At 37.3% G+C, this 22,669-nt stretch overlaps 1 protein-coding gene across 1 annotated transcript in view; it reads right to left on the bottom strand.

Annotated features, from left to right (window-relative positions):
- Nucleotides 1–22,669, bottom strand: part of LOC136842874 (serine-rich adhesin for platelets-like) — a 118,303-nt gene that overhangs the window by 52,732 nt on the left and 42,902 nt on the right. Inside the window, exon 2 of the mRNA XM_067110766.1 lies at nucleotides 1,686–2,767. Coding sequence (XP_066966867.1) covers nucleotides 1,686–1,741 — 56 coding nt within the window. The 5' untranslated portion in view covers nucleotides 1,742–2,767. The remainder of the gene's footprint in view (nucleotides 1–1,685; nucleotides 2,768–22,669) is intronic.

Here is a 22,669-nt window from a genome sequence, read left to right as displayed (position 1 = left end):
TCTCTCTCTCTAAAAAAAGTGAGCCGTTGCACAGATACCCCACCTCCAAGACACAACTGGCGTATGCTGTCGTCTCATTATCTTGCACGTATACAAGGGAGCCGTTACAAAGGCGTATTTCGTCTGTTACTACTACTACTACTCATAATAATGATACTGTAAATATACTTCTGTATGAAGCACTTCACACAACTTTGAAGCAAATAAGCAGCATGTAACCGGCATACGAAATTGCGTCCTAGCAAAATATACCTCAGTTAAGTGTATTTTAATACCTAGCCATAGCAGGTGCGCAAAACAGGTGTGTCAGGTATCACACATGTGTACCAGCAAGCACCAATTCTGGTGAAACACGTCGCCTACGCTAAGAAGAGCACCGAAAATCTACTGAAACTGAAAGACATATTCGGAAATTTAATGTTCCAGTACTAATTCATCGGAAATATATCTGAAAGTGTCTTCTCTTATTATGACGAAGCTTAAATAGACTCTCAGCGTAGAAATGGGAGCTAAAAAATAAAGTCTGTCACGACAGACAAACAAATATTTCCTCTTATCAGACGAGTTACTCTAATGAGACCAATGGAACGCAACAAAATCAAATGATATACCTAGGCCTACATGCATCGAAAGATAATTCACATCATTACTTCTCAGAAGTGTTGGCCCTAGGACTGAGATGAGGTTGCTACACCCATGCCCTACCTAATGTATATGTTCATGAACCCAAGTGCCGACGGTGTATGGCATAGCATGCTGGTCACCAAACCAAGAATTGAACGAACCCTTTGGTGTTTATCTTTGTAAAGCATAGACGAGTAATGGTTCTTGAGAGCAACGAGTTTTGACCTGTACATAGTACAGAGAGAGAGAGAGAGAGAGAGAGAGAGAGAGAGTGATTTGCCTGTACTTTACAGAGAGAGAGAGAGAGAGAGAGAGAGAGAGAGAGAGAGAGAGAGAGAGAGATGATTTACACGGTCCATAAATATAACTTCTTATTACGTGACCATACATACCCGGCATAAGGCTTTGCCAAGGACATGTGACAGTTTTGGTGGGGAGGGGAGGAAACCAATCTGTACTGCTTCTTTCTTTAATTTAATAATAATAATAATAATAATAATAATAATAATAACACGCCTACTTCCATAATTTTTGACATTCGAGCTGAAACACAATTCATCTGAAATAATATTGCGAGAATTTCTTGACCTCATTCGAAAGTTTAAATCTCTTTAAATCGCGATTTGGTCGCAATGCAACTTACGCATTCTTCCCTTCCACTATAAAAGAGGAAATGATTTTAAGATCAGCGATGCAAACTATCCTATATGATTTAAATGTATGTAAGCGAAGAATTAAACATATCTTATGCAGTAGACTGGAGACTGTTAACTTAAAACAGCTGACAGATTTATAAGTTATAAATACCACCGTCTATATATATATATATATATATATATATATATATATATATATATATATATATATATATATGCATACATAAATTTGTTAGACTGCGTTGCGTGAGTGTGTATGTGTTACGTATGCATTGTACGTATACACTCATCTAACTAAATAACGGAAATATCTGTACCTTACGCTATAAAACATGATAAAGACAACGACCAAAACGTTAAGAAAATAATAAAAAAAAAATTATAAATAAAAAAAATTCTACTCACGCCTCCTGCAGGATCTCGCAGGGTCCCTCTCCCCCTTCCAGCGGAGGACTCTTCATGGCGGACAGTGGCTGGGAAGAAGGAGAAGAAGGAGAGGAAGAGGAGGTGGTGGAGGAGGAGGAGGAGGTTGTCCTTCGGACACGCCCCTCGCCGCCGCCGTTACTAGGCTCTTCCTCCACGAAGGCACATCTTACCACCTTCCCGCCGATAACCCCTGCGGAGGACGACGCCCGGGAGGAGGGTCAACAGAGAGGTCATCTTCTTCACACTCAAGATGCTACGGACGCCATGGATCCTGGGATAACTGATAAACTCACTAATAACCTTTCTTTTTCTGTCGAGGGTTCAAACGGGGTCACCAGTGCAAAAATAGACCAAAAGTTAATTTCCTGGTGTTCACTGTTTTGTCAAAACCTTATTTGACCGAGATTCGCTTGGGCACGAAAAATTCACTAATAGGGATCACTTTGACTTTATAATAATATGACCCTTCTTCTATAGAATAAAACTTCTATAATCACTAAAAAAAAATAACTAGAATTAAATTAAACCGACTTTAAACGCAGTCAGATCAGATCAAGGCGCACACCGCCCGCTAAGCTATAATTATTCAGCTGTTCTTTTCTTTCCGTCAACACCCAGCGGCGTCGCTTAAGTTAAAGCCCTTACACACACTCTCAATCCACGTGCCTTCGAGGGCGCGACACACGTGCCTCCTCTCGAAGGAGGGAGGAGGAGACAGAGACAGAGACAGAGAGAGAGAGAGAGAGAGAAAAGGGCAGGTTGTTGAAGCTGCGGCAAATAATGCGGCAGGACTGAAGACGGCTGGGACCTGGGCTGCTAGAGCAGTGTATGATAGAAGCAGCACCAGAGGTCCAGTTGTTGTTGTCGTTAAGTGAAGGTAAGCTTGTAAGTGTTGTTTCACCGTTTCGCTGCTCCGTCGGAGGAGAAACAAACCATCCAATTAAGCCGTTGGTTTCCCAGCGGAGTTCGGGAGATTCCTGCCGTCTATAGATTTCTTGGAAATCAGTTTCTCTCTCAAATTCTCAGGAATCCTCTCCACAGCTAGTCGATGACGCGAAGACCTGAATGGGAGAAACGAAACAAAATTAAAAAAAGGCACAGGTTAACGATTGACGAAACACTTTAATTTTTAAACTTTAAGTTCGTTCATTTATTCATTAATAGGAGGGAGAGAGAGAGAGAGGGTGAAAGGGTCTCTCTCTCTCTCTCTCTCTCTCTCTCTCTCTCTCTCTCTCTCTATCAATGGTGAACATCATTAAAAGCCAAATTCTGGAAGACCTACCAATTAGGATTCCCTCATCACTATCTACTCCAGTTTATATTGCTTTTTCATACTACACATCTCTATCAATTTAAAAGGAAATAAAACGTGCATGCACACACAACACACACACACACACACACACACACACACATATATATATATATATATATATATATATATACATATATATATATATATATATATATATATAAATATATATATATATATGTATATATATATATATATATATATATATATATATATATATATATATATATATATATATAAAGAAAAAATTTTGCATAGAATGAGTAAAAGAGTAAAAGAAAAAAATCCTGAAAAAATCTAAGCCTAAACATGATGTAAAACAACGGAAAAAGGATTCAACTGTAAAAGTATTGAGGGTTCAGTATAACTGTACAGCAACATTTTACACTTGTGGTTCCCACCCCCAAAAATAAATTATAATCTTTTGGCTATGGAAACAGCGTGATTTTATCTCTAAATTTATACAGACATGGCTTCGAGATGTCTACCTTCCTTCCTAAATGCGCGCGCGCTCTCTCTCTCTCTCTCTCTCTCTCTCTCTCTCTCTCTCTCTCTCTCTCTCTCTCTCTCTCTCTCTCTCTCGGGCTTTGAGATGCCTATCTTTCTTCCTAAATGCTCTCTCTCTCTCTCTCTCTCTCTCATGAGGGCTTTCAGATGTCTACCTTTCTTCATCAATGCTCTCTCTCTCTCTCTCTCTCTCTCTCTCTCTCTCTCTCTCTCTCTCTCTCAGGCTTTGAGATGTCTTATCTTTCTTCCTAAATGCTCTCTCTCTCTCTCTCATGAGGGCTTTCAGATGTCTACCTTTCTTCCTAAATGCTCTCTCTCTCTCTCTCTCTCTCTCATGATAGCTTTGAACAGATGTGTACCTTTCTTCCTAAATGCGCTCTCTCTCTCCATGAGGGCTTTGAGATTCTACCTTTCTCCTGAATGCTCTCTCTCTCTCTCTCTCTCTCTCTCTCTCTCTCTCTCTCTCTCTCTCTCTCTCTCTCTCTCGCTATCCATGAGGGCTTTGAGATTCTACCTTTCTCCCTGAATGCTCTCTCTCTCTCTCTCTCTCTCTCTCTCTCTCTCTCTCTCTCTCTCTCTCTCTCTCTCTCTCAGTATCCATGAGGGCTTTGAGATGCTCTCTCTCTCTCTCTCTCTCTCTCTCTCTCTCTCTCTCTCTCTCTCTCTCTCTCTCTCTCTCTCTCTCTCTCTCTCTCGCTATCCATGAGGGCTTTGAGATTCTACCTTTCTCCTGAATGCTCTCTCTCTCTCTCTCTCTCTCTCTCTCTCTCTCTCTCTCTCTCTCTCTCTCTCTCTCTCTCTCTCTCAGGAACCCATCTTCCTCACCTCATAAACGTTTCACGTGGCCTAACAATTTACCTTTCATTATCATCACCACCAACATCAACATCATCATCCTTCTCCTCTTCACCACCATCACGAACTTGGCAAAACATCAGTGCAGCAGCTAAACATCTGCTCAGTCAAAACATCGCCAAACATCACAGGACATCACACGAAGAGGGGAGCATTGCAATACTGGTCACGACTGGACAAGCCTTATTAATTTATTATATTTATTTTTATACATTTCGGTTATTGTATTTATATTAATTTTTTTATAATTTTTAACTTTTATCTTGGGGATAAGGATGAATGAGAATGATGATGGACGACAAGAAAGTAATAATAATAATAATAATAATAATAATAATAATAATAATAATAATAATAATAATAATAATAATAATAATAATAATGAAGAGGGAAGCATTGGACAAGAATGTCTGATTTATTTCTATCCAATTCGCTTATCGTACAATAAATAATTTTTGTTAATATTTCTGTTAAATTTGATCTCAGGGATATGGATGAATGAAAATGATGTTGGAAGGCAAGAAAATAATAATAATAATAATAATAATAATAATAATAATAATAATAATAATAATAATAATAATAATAATAATAATAATAATAAAATATCTATTCTAGACTAAAAAAATATAGAGCCTAAATTACTCTATATATTTTTGCAATCAGAGAGAGAGAGAGAGAGAGAGAGAGAGAGAGAGAGAGAGAGAGAGAGAGAGAGAGAGAGAGAGAGGCTAAAACTCATTGAAAAAAAAAAGCAAATTATTTAAATGATCCTTTTGGTAAGATAATAAAAATTTTTAAAGAGAGAGAGAGAGAGAGAGAGAGAGAGAGAGAGAGAGAGAGAGAGAGAGAGAGAGAGAGAGATATGAAAAGAAATATTGGCCGTGAATGTGGCAACAGACTTGAGAGAAGGGTGGGAGAGATTACAAGACCCATGGGGGCGGGGCGGGGTTATGGGGTGGACAGGGGCAACCCAGAACGGAAGTGCCAACCGAAAGTGGCACCATCCCAGCTGTCACTTGGCACCCTCCCTCTCAACGATGCCTTTCTATCTATCTCGCTCCCCAAAACCCCAAACCCCCAAAAAAAACACACCACACTGCAACCTCAACCCTCTACAGTCGTGGAGTAACACCTTTTACCCGCAACAACACCAGGGTAATTGAGAAGCATAACCTCACAGCAACCCCAGGGTGACTGAGAACCACACTGCAACCCCAGGGTGACTGAGAACCACACTGCAACCTCCCAGTAACCCCAGGGGGACTGAGAACCACACTGCAACCTCCCAGAAACCCCAGAGGGACTGAGAACCACACTGCAACCTCCCAGCAACCCTAACAACCCCAGGGTGACTGAGAACCTCACGGCAACCTCACAGCAACCCCAACAAACCCAGGGTGACTGAAAACCCCACAGCAACCTCACACCAACCACAACAACCCCATAGTGATTGAAAACCCCACGGCAACCTTACAGCAATCCTAACAACCCCAGGGTGACTGAAAACCCCACAACAACCTCACAGCAACCCCAACAACCCCAGGGTGACTGAAAACCCCAAGGCAACCTCACAGCAACCCCAACAACCCCAGGGTGACTGAGAACCCAACGGCAACCTCACAGCAACCCCAACAACCCCAGGGTGACTGAAAACCCCACTGCAACCTCACAGCAACCCCAACAACCCCAGGGTGACTGAAAACCCCACTGCAACCTCACACCAACCCCAACCCTAACCAGATCGAGACGTAAAACCCTTTACCTGTAACAACCTCAACAGCCCCAGGGTGACTGAGGTTAGGGGAAAGCAGGAAGTGTCTCACGACCTCTGAGAGGGCAAGGTCACGTTGGGGGGGAGGGGGGAAAGGAGTGAGACCCTTGAGGTCGTTTGAAGAAAGTAGATATCGTAATGACAGAGAGAGAGAGAGAGAGAGAGAGAGAGAGAGAGAGAGAGAGAGAGAGAGAGAGAGAGAGTCCATAAAACAGGGCCGTAAAAGATTCGTAAATGAGTCAGCACTTAGCGTATTTATAGGTAAGCCAAAAAAAAAAGGAGAGAGAGAGAGAGAGAGAGAGAGAGAGAGAGAGAGACGAGAAGAGTGACGGAATGTGTGTTTAACCACTAGATTCCCATAAAAAGCGACAACGCACCATGATCCCCACAAGTTTTCGCAAGGGCTGTTTTAGGTGATACTAAGGAAAGGGGGGACCAGGGGAGGGGGAGAAGATTGTCGGAGGGGGAGGTGAAAAGGGGGAGGGAATTGGAGGCAAGGGATGACTCAACCTCAACAACCCCCCCTCAAAAGGCGTAAACTTACTGATGCGTTTAACTCTAAATCACTCTTTCAAAGGCCACAATAAAATCAAGTAAATTCAAGTAAAAAAATCTCAAAGGGAATTATAATGAATTGGAGTGATGCGTTGGAGTAACTGACAAAGGACTTCATTATACACTCAAAGGAAGCACTGATAAAAACTGATAAAAATAAAACTCATTGATACAAAGTCTCTAATTAAAACTTCTACGGGCTTGGTAAAAATCTTTTCACTGCAATAATGATCTTGTATTTACAGTTGTTTGGTGAGTAAGAAGTGATCAGAAATTCACTGATATATATATATATATATATATATATATATATATATATATATATATATATATATATATATATATATATATATATATATATATAAATAAATGAAGAATATTTTTAAAGTCATGGAGCAAAAGATATGCATCTATTTATTAAGGTATCAGTTACATTAAAAACATTATATATATATATATGTGTATATATATATATATATATATATATATATATATATATATATATATATATGTATACATATATATATACGTATATATATAATATATATTTATGTATATATATGTAAAGTATTTTTTTATTTTTGCTTTCCGTCTGCCTTTGCTTATTAAAAATAATTTTTATCTCTTGAATTAATTGTAAAGATTAGGTTACATCGTCATAAAAATCATAGTAAAATATACGTTTCAGTTCAAGTAATAATAATAATAATAATAATAATAATAATAATAATAATAATAATAATAATAATAATAATAATAATAACACGCATTAATTCAACTGACTTATCAGCACCTTATATTGATACTTACAACTCTTAGTTATACCCAAATCCCCGGATCTCCTACCTATCTCTCTTGCTGTTGGTGTAGATTAGGGCGGCCTTATGCCAGCACGGACTCTTGCGTAACCCCGCAACCCTTCCCACGGGGATACTCCAATCCCACCCCTTCTCAGTTCCCCCATGTGGTAAGTTGGGTCAGACTCACGGCCTAGACTGTACGGGCAGCTTTTATGGAAGTTTGTGGTTAAACAGAGCTCGCTCTCTCTCTCTCTCTCTCTCAAAACTTCTCGATTTCCTTACACACACACACACACACACACACACACACACACACACACACACATATATATATATATATATATATATATATATATATATATATATATATACATACAATGCATGTATGTGTGTATGTGATTGATAAGGTTCTCTTTGTGTCGCATACGAGTTTAGTGGCCGAAAGAAAAAACGAAAGGAAAGCACATACCCGCACAACAAACGCACACATACACCTGGAGATTATAAAAACACATATTAACCCTCCTCCCCCCCCTTCTCCACAAACAAAAGACGATCACATAATAATCCCTCTCACACTTCAGTTACCCCAGAAACCCAAACACGCATTACATTCTGACAGCTGAGGGAAAATTAGATAGCCTTTCTATCCCTCTTTACCCACTGGTAATAAGCCAATAAAGTCATTATTGAAGGGTATCTCAGGTGGGAGAGAGAGAGAGAGAGAGAGAGAGAGAGAGAGAGAGAGAGAGAGAGAGAGAGAGAAAAAAAGGGTAGAAATGGATGTGGAGTTTAATATGCCACAGTGTGAAAGTTCTTTTCAACAGGCGGTAGTGTGAAAGTTTGAATAGTGTGAAAGTTTGAATAGTGTGAAAGTCCTTCGACATGCCGTAGTGTGAAAGTTCCTTCAACAGGCGGTAGTGTGAAAGTCGCTTCGACAGGCCGTGGTAAGATAGTTCCTTGAACAGTAGAAGGTGAACTTTAATTCATTTTGATTTTGTGAGTGTGAAAACATATATTTTCAAGCATTGTATTGTTCACCTACCAACAACATTTCATTCCAAAGAAGAACTGAGAAATAAGAATAAGAAAAATTGTCTTTAGTAACCATAAAGGTCCCCTATCTTTTTGTGGCCCATAGCCAAAATTCTATCCAGATTTCCATTCATAGATTCCAATCATAACTAGGTAAGACTTAAAACACGTTTCAGAGGACGTCTGACATGAATTTGTGAAGAGTAGAATCATCTGCATTCAAGAGGGTTGGGAAAACAGCTGATAAAAGGGATAACTTGAAAACAAAAATGAGACAAGGATTTGAATATCCAAAAGCCTTCACAAATAAGTAACTGGAATAAAATAGTGTTTATGTTTATATATATATATATATATATATATATATATATATATATATATATATATATATATATATATATATATATATATATATATATATATACATATACTCTCTGGGGAACAAACTGAGTCATCACAGGTCGCACATAAAGGTTAGTATTTGTATCTGGAATGATGTTAACACAACAACAGACAATTAATTATATCAATTAAGCCGGCCTTGTGCCAGCAAGGGCTCTTGCCCTGAGGCAAGTGTGGCAATGTTTTGAAGGGGATATGACACGCCAGATGTGTACCTCAGGACTCTGCTTACCAAACCGAAACGAATCAGGGTATAGACCGAATATCTTTTCCCCCATAAACTTCTTGTTAAGTCTTTAGGGACTTGAACTTAGAGAGGGCTGGAAACAGACTTACATAGGACTGGAAACAAAATTACAGAGGGCTGGAAACAGGCTTACATAGGCCTGGAAACAGACTTACACGGGGCTGGAAGCAGATTTAAACAGGGCTGGAAACAGACTATTCAGGACTGAAAACAGACTGACATAGGGCTGGAAAAAACTGACACAGGACTGGAAACAAAATTACAGAAGGCTGGAAACAGACTTACACAGGGCTGGAAACAGACTTACATGGGACTGGAAACAGACTCACATACAGCTGGAAACAAACTCACACAGGGCTGGAAACAGACTCACACAGGGCTGGAAACAGACTCACACAAGACTGAAAGCCAGAAATAGTGCCAGTGGAATAAACTGAGGAAGATTAAGAAGGCAGAGTTTTCTCAGAAGGGAAGCTGCAAGACAGTCATATCACAAGATATGGCTTTGCTTAAAGAGGAGGTAGTGTTCCACAGGGAATGGGAAATCGCACGTCATTCTACAAGGAAGAAGCTTCTTGGCGGCACAAATTCTAATATTTGCAATGGTTCGTAGCAGTTTCCTATTAATATCTACAAGAAATTTGATCTACGAGAAGTTTTTGTAGATGCAATAATGTTGACAGCGTATTGATTCATAGCAGTTTTATGTCAATATCTACAGGGAATTTGCTCTACAAGAAGTTTTTGTGAATGCAATAATGTTGACAGCGCATTTATTCATAGCAGTTTTATGTCAATATCTACAGGGCATTTGCTCTACAAGAAGTTTTTGTGAATGCAATAATGTTGATAGTGCACTGATTCATAACAGTTTTATGTCAATATCTACAGGGAATTTGCTCTACAAGAAGTTTTTGTGAATGCAATAATGCTGATAGTGCATTGATTCATAACAGTTTTATGTCAATATCTACCGGGAATTTGCTCTATTTGTCAATATCTACAGGGAATTTGCTCTACAAGAAGTTTTTGTGAATGCAATAATGTTGATAGTGCATTGATTCATAGCATTTTATGTCAATATCTACAGGGAATTTGCTCTACAAGAAGTTTTTGTTGATGCAATAATGTTAACAGCACAATGATTCAAAGCAGTTTTCTATCAATATCTACAGGAAAACTGGTCTACAAGAAGTTTTTGTAGATGCAATAATGTTAACAGTGCATCGATTCATACCAATTTCCTGTCACCATCAACAGATATTTTCAAAACGGCACTTATTTCCTTTTCAGATTTCCCTTTTTTTTTTATCAACCATTCTACCATTTCTGTAATATTTTCGACATGACAAATGATGTGTTTTTAAATTAAGACAATAAAATGAAGGATGAACACTTGAGAAATTAAGTGCTCTCTCTCTCTCTCTCTGACGAAGTCTGCATATTCGGGCCAAACCCGAACTTTGACATTTGGGATGGGGGGTGAATTTTGAAATGGCCGTCAGAGCACAGGAAACAGAAAAGACAAAAGCTCAACCGGCGCTAAATGGGCAACAGAAGAAGAAGAAAAATATTTAAATGCATAGTGAATATAAAGATATATACATCACTTTCTATTCCTCTAATGCCTTTCGTTGCTAGTTGTGGTAGTGCTGCAATATATAAATACATACACATGTATACACATATTTAAACTTCTATCCTAAGCCTATCAAGTCCTTTAACAAGAGTGAGTTCGAATCCCACCTGGAATTAGAATTAATTTCCATCTGGAATTCAAGGTTTTCAGTAATATATATATATATATATATATAATATATATATATATATATATATATATATATATATATATATATATATATATATATATATATATATATATATTAGCAGAAGACAATCTTGCCAGACGACAATAAGAGAAAGCGCACCAGACTGCATACACTAATGCATTCTGGAGGGTCCTGGAAAGAATCCTGGAAAAAAAAAGGTCCGGAAAGAAAGTCTGGAAAGAAGCCAGAAATCGGGGGGGGGGGGGAGACTCCAAACCACCGCTACTAAAACCCCTGCCTCTCAAACCCTTAAACAATTCCTCCTCCTCCTCCTCCTCTTCCTCTTCCTTTTCCTCCTCCTCTTCCTTTTCTTCCTCCTCCTCCTCCTCTTCCTTTTCTTCCTCCTCCTCTTCCTTTTCTTCCTCCTCCTCCTCCTCTTCCTTTTCCTTTTCCTCCTCCTCCTCTTCCTTTTCTTCCTCCTCCTCTTCCTTTTCCTCCTCCTCATCCTCATCCTCTTCTTCCTCTTCCTTCTCCTCCTCCTCCTCTTCCTTTTCCTCCTCCTCCTCTTCTTTTCTTCCTCCTCCTCCTCCTCCTCTTCCTTTTCCTCCTCCTCCTCCTCCTCCTCTTCCTTTTCCTCCTCCTCTTCTTCCTTTTCCTCCTCCTCCTCCTCCTCCTCCCCTTCCTTTTCATACTGCTCCTCCTCCTCTTCCTCCTCCCCCTCCCCTTCCTTTTCATACTCCTCCTCCTCCTCCTCCTCCTCCTCCCCCCCAAAAAATTGCTTTGAAGAACCATTTTCTTCAGAAAACGATTCCAGGCCGGAATTTGAAGAATCGATAAATGACAGAATATCAACGACAAGAAGAAGAAGAAGAAGAAAGAAGAAGAAGAAGAAGAAGAAGAAGAAGAAGAAGAAGAAGAAGAAGAAGAAAGAAGAAGAAAACTTAAAAGGGGGGGAAAGGCAAGAGGGGGTAGGGAGCTCTGGAAATTCCAAGGGGGGGGGTTGGTCAGAACTGGAGTGCCTAAATATCAAGAGTTCCGGTTCCAATGTAAATGACAGCAGCCTGTGTGAACTTGACTCTCTCTCTCTCTCTCTCTCTCTCTCTCTCTCTCTCTCTCTCTCTCTCTCTCTCTGACATGATCTCCTCCAGAGGTTGACCTTTGACCTTATCTTTCCCTCTCCGAAGAGGCTATAATGGGGATATAAAAGAATTCCAGCGACAACAAAAGTAGTACGTGATAAATAATGGAGAGAGAGAGAGAGAGAGAGAGAAGAGAGAGAGAGAGAGAGAGAGAGAGAGAGAAATACAATAATAAGGCTGATCATCAATAATAAATTGATCATCAAGGCAAATTGATAAGAGAGAGAGAGAGAGAGAGAGAGAGAGAGATAAGGCTGAGAGAGAGAGAGAGAGAGAGAGAGAGAGAGAGAGAGAGAGAGAGAGAGAGGTGAATAAATAAAAAATACAATCAATATGGCTTATCCTCATTCACAAATTGACACATAAAGAGAGAGAGAGAGAGAGAGAGGTGAATAAATAAGAAATACAACCAATATGGCTTATCCTCATTCACAAATTGATAAATACACACACACACACAGAGAGAGAGAGAGAGAGAGAGAGAGAGAGAGTAAACATAAACATAAAAATACTATCAATATGGCTTATCCTCACACAAAAATTGATATATATATATATATATATATATATATATATATATATATATAATTTATATATATAATAATAATAATCAGTCGACCTATTAACAATGTATCATCATCTCTTCCTCTTCCTCTTCTTATTCCTCGCCACGCGCCACCCAAGACGGAATCGTCAATAAAACAAGCGAAAACATTTATAAACAATTATCCGATGCCGGATTTCGACTAGCGGGAAGGATGCGAGATTTGTCATGGCAACGCTCGTCGTGACGTCACTGCAGGCAGCAGTGACGTCATCGTCTCGGCGATGACGTCACCACCATCATCATCGCCCCGGCTTCCCCCCACCCTTTCCTTTCTCGCCCACTGCTGCGTCATAGCGAGAAAGGCGAAGAAAGCCGAAGATGGAGAGAGAGAGAGAGAGAGAGAGAGAGAGAGAGAGAGAGGAGAGGGAGAGGGGGTAAGGGGGGGGGCAGCGCAAGAATCTTGGTTTCCATGAAAACATTTGTTAGCAAGCAATGACGTCACTCAGCTGATATGAGGGGGCTGTAAAATCTATGCAGCAGAGATTTACGGATATGACGTAGACGGAGAGAGAGAGAGAGAGAGAGAGAGAGAGAGAGAGAGAGAGAGAGCATTACTATAATGTGCTGAAAAATCGTTAAGTCAATATGACAGAAGCATTATCAATTAGAATCTCTCTCGCTCTCTCATTTAGTCAAAATGACAGAAGGATCATCACTGAGCATCATTCAGTAAGTATTTCTCTCTCTCTCTCTCTTTCTCTCTCTCTCTCTCTCGTTTAGTCAAAATGATAGACGCAACATCAATTAGCATCATTCAGTAGGTATTTCTCTCTCTCTCTCTCTCTCTCTCTCTCTCTCTCTCTCTCTCTCTCTCTCTCTCTCTCTCTCTCTCAGAAGCCCTGGAGCACACGAGACATACTGACGAAAAAAGAAAAAATTCATGACCAAAAAAATTGCAATTAAATCAACTACATTGTTTTCATTCGAGTTTCAATGACCAAACAGAAGCATCGCATTGCGCAAAAACAAAAATGAAAAAAAAAAATTACAAAACGCGTTGTAAAGACTTGACGATATTCAAAACAATCTCTCAATAACTGAATGATTAATGAACAATGTTGTTTCTTCTTTTATTTGGGGGGGTGGCCAGTTGTTTGCCTGTTGTTACTTTTTGTCAATTGTTTTCCTTGTTTGTTTATGCGAGACTGAAAATGTACTTGAAAAGAATCAGTGATATGAAATAATACATGATAAATAAAATTGACAAATATATATTTGACAATTCAGTTGTGACTAAAAGAACTTCCTTGCATACGAAATATTTGAAAAACAAAGTTGATACAAAACTGACAAATATTTTCTGACAATTTAGTTTTGACAAAAAAAAAAAAATTATTCAAAAATGCAAAACTTGAAAAAAATTCTGATAGAAAGCTGACAAATAATGTTTTACAATTTGGTTTTGACTAAAAAAAACTTGGAAAAATTATTCTGGTAAAAAAATCTACAAATATATTTTTGACAATTACTTTTTTGACCCAAAAATATTCTTGAGTATGAAGGAAATTTCTTAAAAATCCTTGGGATTTAAAAACAGAATTCCTGAGATTTGTCAACCAATTCTGACCCCGAAATTCTTATGAATTAGGAAAGCGCTTTTGTGACATAAACATCTTGTCAAACAAACTTACGGATTTGTAATATATTTCTGCGACTGAAACAAATATATATATATATATATATATATATATATATATATATATATATATATATATATATATATATATATATATATATATATATATATATATATATATATATATATATATATATATATATATATATATATATATATATATATATATATATATATATATATATATATAATGGAAAAATCATTCTAGCTACGGAACACAACAGAGGAAAAAAACAGTGTATGAAATGAATGGCACAGCATACGTCAACGGGAAAAAGAATAACGAATGAAATAAATGGGAAAATACTTCAAAGAAACAAAAAAAAAAAAGGAAAAATATTCCACCATTGATACATTGGCATTTCAGTCACAGACCATTTTACGAGGTTACAAGGGAAATGACAGGGCGCTCGTGTCATTTAAAAATGCTTTATTAACCGCCCCCCTCCCTCCTCCTCTTCCTCCTCCTAGACACTGTCCAATTTCCTTATCTTTCAACGAAGCGCTTACTTATTCTTCTTCTATTCCTCCTCCTCCTCCTCCTCCTCCTCCTCCTCCTCCTCCTCCTCCTCCTCTTCTTCTTCTTCTTCTTCTTCTTTCTTCTTCTTCTTCATATTGTCCAATTTCCTTATCTTTCAACGAAGCGCTTTCTTCTTTTTCTTCTTCTTCTTGTTTTTCTTCTTCTTATTCTTCTTTTTCTTCTTCTTGACATTGCCCAATTTCCTTATCTTTCAACAAAGCGCTTTCTTCCTCCTCCTCCTCCTCCTCCTTCCAGGATACTGTACTGTTTCCTTATCTTTCAACGAAGCGCTTACTTCCTCCTCCTCCTCCTCCTCCTCCTCCTCCTCCTCCTCCTCCTTCCTCTTCCAGGACACTGTACAGTTTCCCTATCTTTCAACGAAACTCTTACTTGTTCAGCCACGGACACAAAGTCCCAAATCAGACAGTGATAAAACTAAAAAAAAAAAAGAAAAAAAAAACTAATTTATCATCACGGCTATGTTGTACTTTAGTGAACGCTGTCTGTGCAACTTTAAAAAAGTGTATGAGGTCGCATGAACAACGGGAAAACAACTTGGAAGAACAACTGCATTGCAAAAGCAGCCAAAAAAATTTTTTAAATAAAAAATTTAAATTAACAAAAAATTTTTTATATTTAAATAAACAAAAATATAATACGCTAACCAGCCTATGCCACTTCTCAGGCTAAGTTCGACTCATCGCAGACACCACACAGAATGAGGAAATGAATTTAAAAATCGAGGAAGAAATAAAATAAAATGAAAAATAAACCAAAGGAGGGAATGAAAAATATGAATGAAAATAGGAATACCTGATATAAAAATAAACATATGTAAAATACAAAACGATCCAAATCTGTCAATTTAAAATGAAAATTATGAATGAAACTAGGAATAGATATCTGATATATAAATATTATATGTAAAATATATAAGACATAAATTAGTAAATTTAAAATGAAAATTTAGGGAAATAAGAAGAAAATGCAAGAAGAAAAAGAAGTATTTGATAAAAATAAAAATGCTAAATATGAAATAATTGAGTAAAGCAATAGGCAAAGAAAGAATCAATTAATAAATGCAGAAAATATAAGGAGGAAACCGAGAATATGAAAGAACAAAAGAATGTTTGGTAAACAAGAAAAACATAGTAAATGAAAAAAAAAAATTAGTAAAACAAGCGGTATTAAATAAAGAATAGAGAGACTAGGACAATTCTTAATGAATCAAGAATGGAATAGGTAAAAGATAAGAACAACTTGAGAATAGGTTGGAAAAAGTAAAGAAATCAAATAAATAAATAAGTGAAAAACCAAAAGGGGAAAATGTATATATAAGGGAAAATAAAATTCACAGACATATAACCAATAAAAAGAATGCAAGACCAAATCAATATAACGATAAAATTAAAAAAAAAAATTAAATACAAAATACAGGAAAAATTTTAAAAATACAAATAGAGAGAGAGAGAGAGAGAGAGAGAGAGAGAGAGAGAGAGAGAGAGAGAGAGAGAGAGAGAGAGAGAGAGAGAGAGAGAGAGAGAGAGAGAGTAACAATAAATTTCTGAAAAGAAATGACATACAAAATTAATGAAATACAAAATACGAAATTTAAAACAAATGAAGAGAGAGAGAGAGAGAGAGAGAGAGAGAGAGAGAGAGAGAGAGAGAGAGAGAGAGAGAGAGAGGATGTAACAATAAATTTATAAAGAGAAATGACATACAAAATTAATGAAATATAAAACATGAAATTAAAAAAATACAAAAGAGAGAAAGAAAGACAAGAGAGAGAGAGAGAGAGAGAGAGAGAGAGAGTAACAATAAATTTCTAAAAAGAAATGACATAGAAAATTAATGAAATGCAAAATACGAAATTTAAAAAAATAGAGAGAGAGAGAGAGAGAGAGAGAGAGAGAGAGAGAGAGAGAGAGAGGTAAGAACAATCAATAGACAAATAAAAAAAGCGAAAAAACATTTTCCGAGAGCAGGCCAACGCGGTCTCAGACCCATTAAGGAATTATGTCTGCAATTCTCTCTCCACGAGGTTAAAATAATCACGCTTTATTCCATTTTGACTTTTGACAATTTTTGATTTTTTTTTTTTTTTTGTTTTCCTTTTTATTAGACGTTTTTCACCTGAAGGAATGAAAGTGAGGAAAGGAATTTCATTTGTGGAGGTATGATACATATTTGAATATATACATATATACATCCATATTGCATATATATATATATATATATATATATATATATATATATATATATACATATATATATACATACATACATAAATACATACATATATGGATGCATACATGCATTCTTATATATATATATATATATATATATATATATATATATATGTGTGTGTGTGTGTGTTTGTGTGTATGTATGTATGTATACATACATATACATATATGTATATATAAACATACAGTATATATATATTTAATGACAGAAAACATTATAAACCTATATACAGCATACAATCCCTTAGAAGCTTCAAAATAATATGAGAGAGAGAGAGAGAGAGAGAGAGAGAGAGAGAGAGAGAGAGAGAGAGAGAGAGAGAGAGAGAGAGAACGCTTACATCACATTCCCCCTGAACTGTTCCCCTCAGCAGGAACAACCAATAACAACATGAACAACAAGAACATTCGCCGAAAGCCTAAATGTTAAAGGAACACAACAAGCAAATCATCTCTTGAAAGCCTCGCGGGAGAGAGAGAGAGAGAGAGAGAGAGAGAGAGAGAGAGAGAGAGAGAGAGAGAGAGAGAGAGAGAGACCTCGCTATATGAAAAGCAGTATTCCAAACCGTGATGGATGAAGGGTTATAATGATGCTTTAGCCACGCTCTCTCTCTCTGTCTGTCTGTCTCTCTCTCTCTCTCTCTCTCTCTCTCTCTCTCTCTCTCTCTCTCTCTCTCTCTCTCTCTCTCTCACCATTCGAAAGTTTGCCTCGTTTACTCTCTCTCTCTCTCTCTCTCTCTCTCTCTCTCTCTCTCTCTCTCTCTCTCACCATTCGAAAGCTAGCCCCTCTCTCTCACTCTCTCTCTTTCTCTTTCTCACCATTTGAAAGTTACTCTCTCTCTCACTATTCGAGAGCTTACATCGCTTACCCCCAAGGTCTAGAGAATAAACCTTGGCTTACCCTCTCTCTTTCACCATTCGAACGCTATTCCTACTCACTCTCTCTCTCTCTCTCTCTCTCTCTCTCTCTCTCTCTCTCTCTCTCTCTCTCTCTCTCTCTCATACCATTCGAAAGCTACCCTCACTCACTCACTCTCCTTCCCTCTCTCTCTCTCTCTCTTCCTCTTCCTCCTACCCGGTAGTACCAAAAGTCAGAGGTCAGCTTACCTTTCCCCTACCCCTGGTCCTAGCCCATGGAGGGGACCTCTCCCCCTCCCTCCCCTCCCCCTCCCAAGGACGATGACCCAGCAAGCCGTGGCATTACAGTACGTATATATTCCAAAAGGCTTCGTCCACACGTTCACTGCTTCCTCTCTCCCGGTCTCGTTAAATGTTTGAGGTAAACAATAAGGGCTTGCAACGGCCGAGTTCTGGAAAGTCTTGCTAAGTGCTAATGCAACTTATAATAATAATAATAATAATAATAATAATAATATTATTATTATTATTATTATTATTATTATTATTATTATTATTATCTCAGTTCCGCATGCCATCAAAGGAGGAATAATAATAATAATAATAATAATAATAATAATAATAATAATAATAATAATTGTATTATTATTGTTATTATTATTATTATCATTATATTACTTCCGTATTGATGGTATGCTATAATAATAATAATAATAATAATAATAATAATAATAATAATAATAATAATAATAATAATAAATAAAAAAAGGAGAAGAAGAAGAAGTACAAGAAGAAGAAAAACGCCTCGTGGATAAAAGTCTTCACAAACACAAGCTGCAATGGCATGGACATGTAGAGAAACCAGGGAGATATGCCACAATTTTTTCACTCACGAAAACGTAAATTGCCTGAATTGAGATGTTTGGAATGTAAGAATGAAAGGATTTTGGTATGTGAACGATCTTATGAATGAGTAGATTCAGATTTAAATGAATGAATGTATGTATGTATGTATGACAAAAAAAAGCCATGAAGGAAAGGTGTTTTGTATTGAATGGAATATAAAATTTAGGTCAAAGGTCAAGTGCTGGGACCTATGATGAGGTCAATCAGCGCTCAAACGGAAATTGAGGGTAGAAAGGTTTGAGAGGTTTAACAGGAGGAAAACCTCACAGTTGCATTATGAAATAATTGCCAGAGGAGGGTGGAAAGTAAGACTGAAAAAAAAAGATGAACAATTCCCAGAAGGGTATTGAAAGTAAGATTGAAAAAGACAAACAATTCCCAGAAGAGGATTGAAAGATTGAAAAAGATAAACAATTCACAGAAGAGGATTGAAAGTAAGATTGAAAAAGACAAACAATTCCCATAAGAGGATTGAAAGATTGAAAAAGATAAACAATTCACAGAAGAGGATTGAAAGTAAGATTGAAAAAGACAAACAATTCCCAGAAGAGGATTGAAAGATTGAAAAAGATAAACAATTCACAGAAGAGGATTGAAAGATTGAAAAAGAAAAACAATTCACAGAAGAGGATTGAAAGTAAGATTGAAAGAGGATAAACAATTGCCAGAAGAGGATGGAAAGTAAGATTGAAAGAGATAAACAATTGCCAGAAGAGGATTGAAAGTAAGATTGAAAATGATAAACAATTGCCAGAAGAGGATGGAAAGTAAGACTGCAAAAAGATAAACAATTGCCAGAAGAGGATTGAAAGTAAGACTGAAAAAGATGAACAGTTCCCAGAAGAAGATGGAAAGATTGAAAAAGATAAACAATTGCCAGAAGAGGATTGAAAGTAAGACTGAAAAAGATGAACAGTTCCCAGAAGAAGATGGAAAGATTGAAAAAGATAAACAATTGCCAGAAGAGGATTGAAAGTAAGACTGAAAAAGATAAACAATTGCCAGAAGAGGATTGAAAGTAAGACTGAAAAAGATAAACAATTGCCAGAAGAGGATTGAAAGCAAGATTGAAAAAGATAAACAATTGTCAGAAGAGAACGGAAAGTAAGATTGAAAAAAGATGAACAACTGCCAGAAGAGAATGGAAAGTAAGATTGAAAAAAGATGAACAACTGCCAGAAGAGAATGGAAAGTAAGATTGAAAAAGATGAACAACTGCCAGAAGAGAATGGAAAGTAAGATTGAAAAAAGATGAACAACTGCCAGAAGAGAATGGAAAGTAAGATTGAAAAAAAGATAAACAATTGTCAGAAGAGAATGGAAAGTAAGACTGAAAAAAGATAAACAATTGCCAGAAGAGGGTGGAAAGTAAGACGGAAGAAAGAGAACACGAATGGAAGTATAGTAAAAAAGAAATGAAAGGGGTTGCAGCTAGGGGCCGAAGGGACGCCGCAGAGACCCTCTAAAAGTAATACTTACAGCGCACCGACGGAATTAAAGCAATGAAATTCAGCTCCTGAATGTTAATTAGGGCAATGACTGGCCAGAACAGTTAAGGAACCATCTCCTTTAACCGTTCGGCGTGTGTCCTTTCCACTGAGATTGATTCGCTCGAAATAAGATGCTGTTCATTCTATGTGCCCTGTTTGTGACTTATAATCGCCCCCCCTCACCCCCCAGAAAGGGTGAGAAATTATTAGCAAAAACATTCCCGGTAATAACATTCATTTATAAGGCTTCTTTACAGGTAATGACACTCAAATGTAATGTGTAATAGAAATTGAGAGTAAGAAGGTTCTAAAGGTGTAACAGGAGGAAAACCTCACAGCTGCACTATGAATCAATTGTTCGGAGAGGGTGGAAAGTCAGATGGAAGAAAGAGAATATGAAAGAAGGTACAGTAAAAGGAATGAAAGGGGTTGCAGTAAGGGGGCCGAAGGGACGCTGCAAAGAACCTTAAGTAATGCCTACTGTCAGTCTTACATTACGCTGGCCATATGCCAGCACGGTCTCTTTCTCCTGGGTAGTCCTTTCCTTAACAAGTAGATGAAGCGTTTTCTATCTATGATTTTATGTAGGCCTATATGTGTGTGTGGGGCCTGCAACGTCATCCCACGAGATGTTATGAAAACCGAGAGGCCTAATATTTGGTGCCAGGTCCTCTATGGAGGAAAAGCTTAAGATATATATATATATATATATATATATATATATATATATATATATATATATATATATATATATATATATAAATGGATAGATAAATAATTTAATAAATAAAAATATATATATATACATATATATATATATATATTATATATATATATATATATATATATATATATATATATATATATATATATATATACTATATATATTTCCTACTGGTCAAATATAGTGATGACATGACGAGTATAAAAGAGAAGCAGATAAACGAAATAAATAAAGGTGAATAAATAAATAAAAAAATATATAAATATAGATAGGTAAATACAGTGATGATATGATGAGTGTAAAAGAGAGAGATATAAATAAATAAATAAATAAATAATACCGGTAAATATATCCTGCACGCAAAATATATTTACGAAACGACAAAACGAGTGAAAATGTGAAAATAATGAATGGCTGAATGAAATGAAAACCTCCTCCTCTGGAATCCGCGACCCAAAGATGGCGAATGTATTTTCGCGTGACAATGAGAGCTATAATCTCGTATAACACCTCTCTCCATTGTGGGTGCTCCGGTTGCGTGGGGTATACATACATACATAGGGTCGTGGGTTGGGGGATATAAAGAGAAGAAAACGAGAGATATAATTAGGGAGAGATGATGATTTGGTTTTCTAAATAATTGTGAAAATGTGAAAATTTGTCTTTGCCTTTTTGCGTTTAATTGTGTGTGTGTGAGAGAGAGAGAGAGAGAGAGAGAGAGAGAGAGAGAGAGAGAGAGAGAGAGAGAGAGAGAGCACATTGGTTCATTCCTAACTGGTCCCATCGAAGTGGCCTAATCTTGAACGGTATATTTACAAAATAAAAAGAAAACTCTCTGACTTGCAAAAATATATATATATATATATATTTTTTGGGTATAAAAAAACATGATTAGCAAAAAAAATATTAAAGAAAAACTCAACTGAAAGAAAATACGACCCTGGACTGCAACGGAAACTTCCAATGACAAAATTCTGAGCCTAAAAAAATCTCCCTCTCCCTCCTCCCCTGACGGCGACGCTGCAGAGAGAGAGAGAGAGAGAGAGAGAGAGAGAGAGAGAGAGAGAGAGAGAGAGAGAGAGGTGAGGAAAACCCGAGTGAATTATGAAGCGAGAGGCGGCCCGCTCCTGCCGAAAAGGTCAGAAAAACCAAAGGTCGCCTCTCTCTCTCTCTCTCTCTCTCTCTCTCTCTCTCTCTCTCTCTCTCTCTCACTTCTATTCAAGGTCATCCTAGAAGGTCAGACAGGCTTAAAGAGAGACTTTAAGAGAGGCCTCTTTAGTCTATGGCTGACGGAAGGAAAATTTAGGCCTACTCATTTTCCAATATAAGCGTCATTATAACTGTTATGAGTACGCATTCAAAAAGCAAAGGTAAGATAGCACATTGGGGAAGGGGAACCACAAACCTCCGCCAAGGCTGACTGATCTATTTTCCCCCTCCTTCCCCACCCATCCCTTTCCCCAACCCCCCTAAAAAAAATCCCTTTGGGTATCTTTAGAATGAGAGTCCAATCACCAATTCTACAAAGGTCACTAAGCCTACCTTTGGTCAAACTTTGGTATAAACTCAAATACAAAT

The sequence above is a fragment of the Macrobrachium rosenbergii genome, chromosome 10, assembly GCF_040412425.1.
Source record: "Macrobrachium rosenbergii isolate ZJJX-2024 chromosome 10, ASM4041242v1, whole genome shotgun sequence".
Lineage (NCBI taxonomy): Eukaryota > Metazoa > Arthropoda > Malacostraca > Decapoda > Palaemonidae > Macrobrachium > Macrobrachium rosenbergii.
The sequence above is the reverse complement of the archived record's forward strand: the minus strand, read 5'-3'. Positions and strand labels throughout refer to the sequence as shown.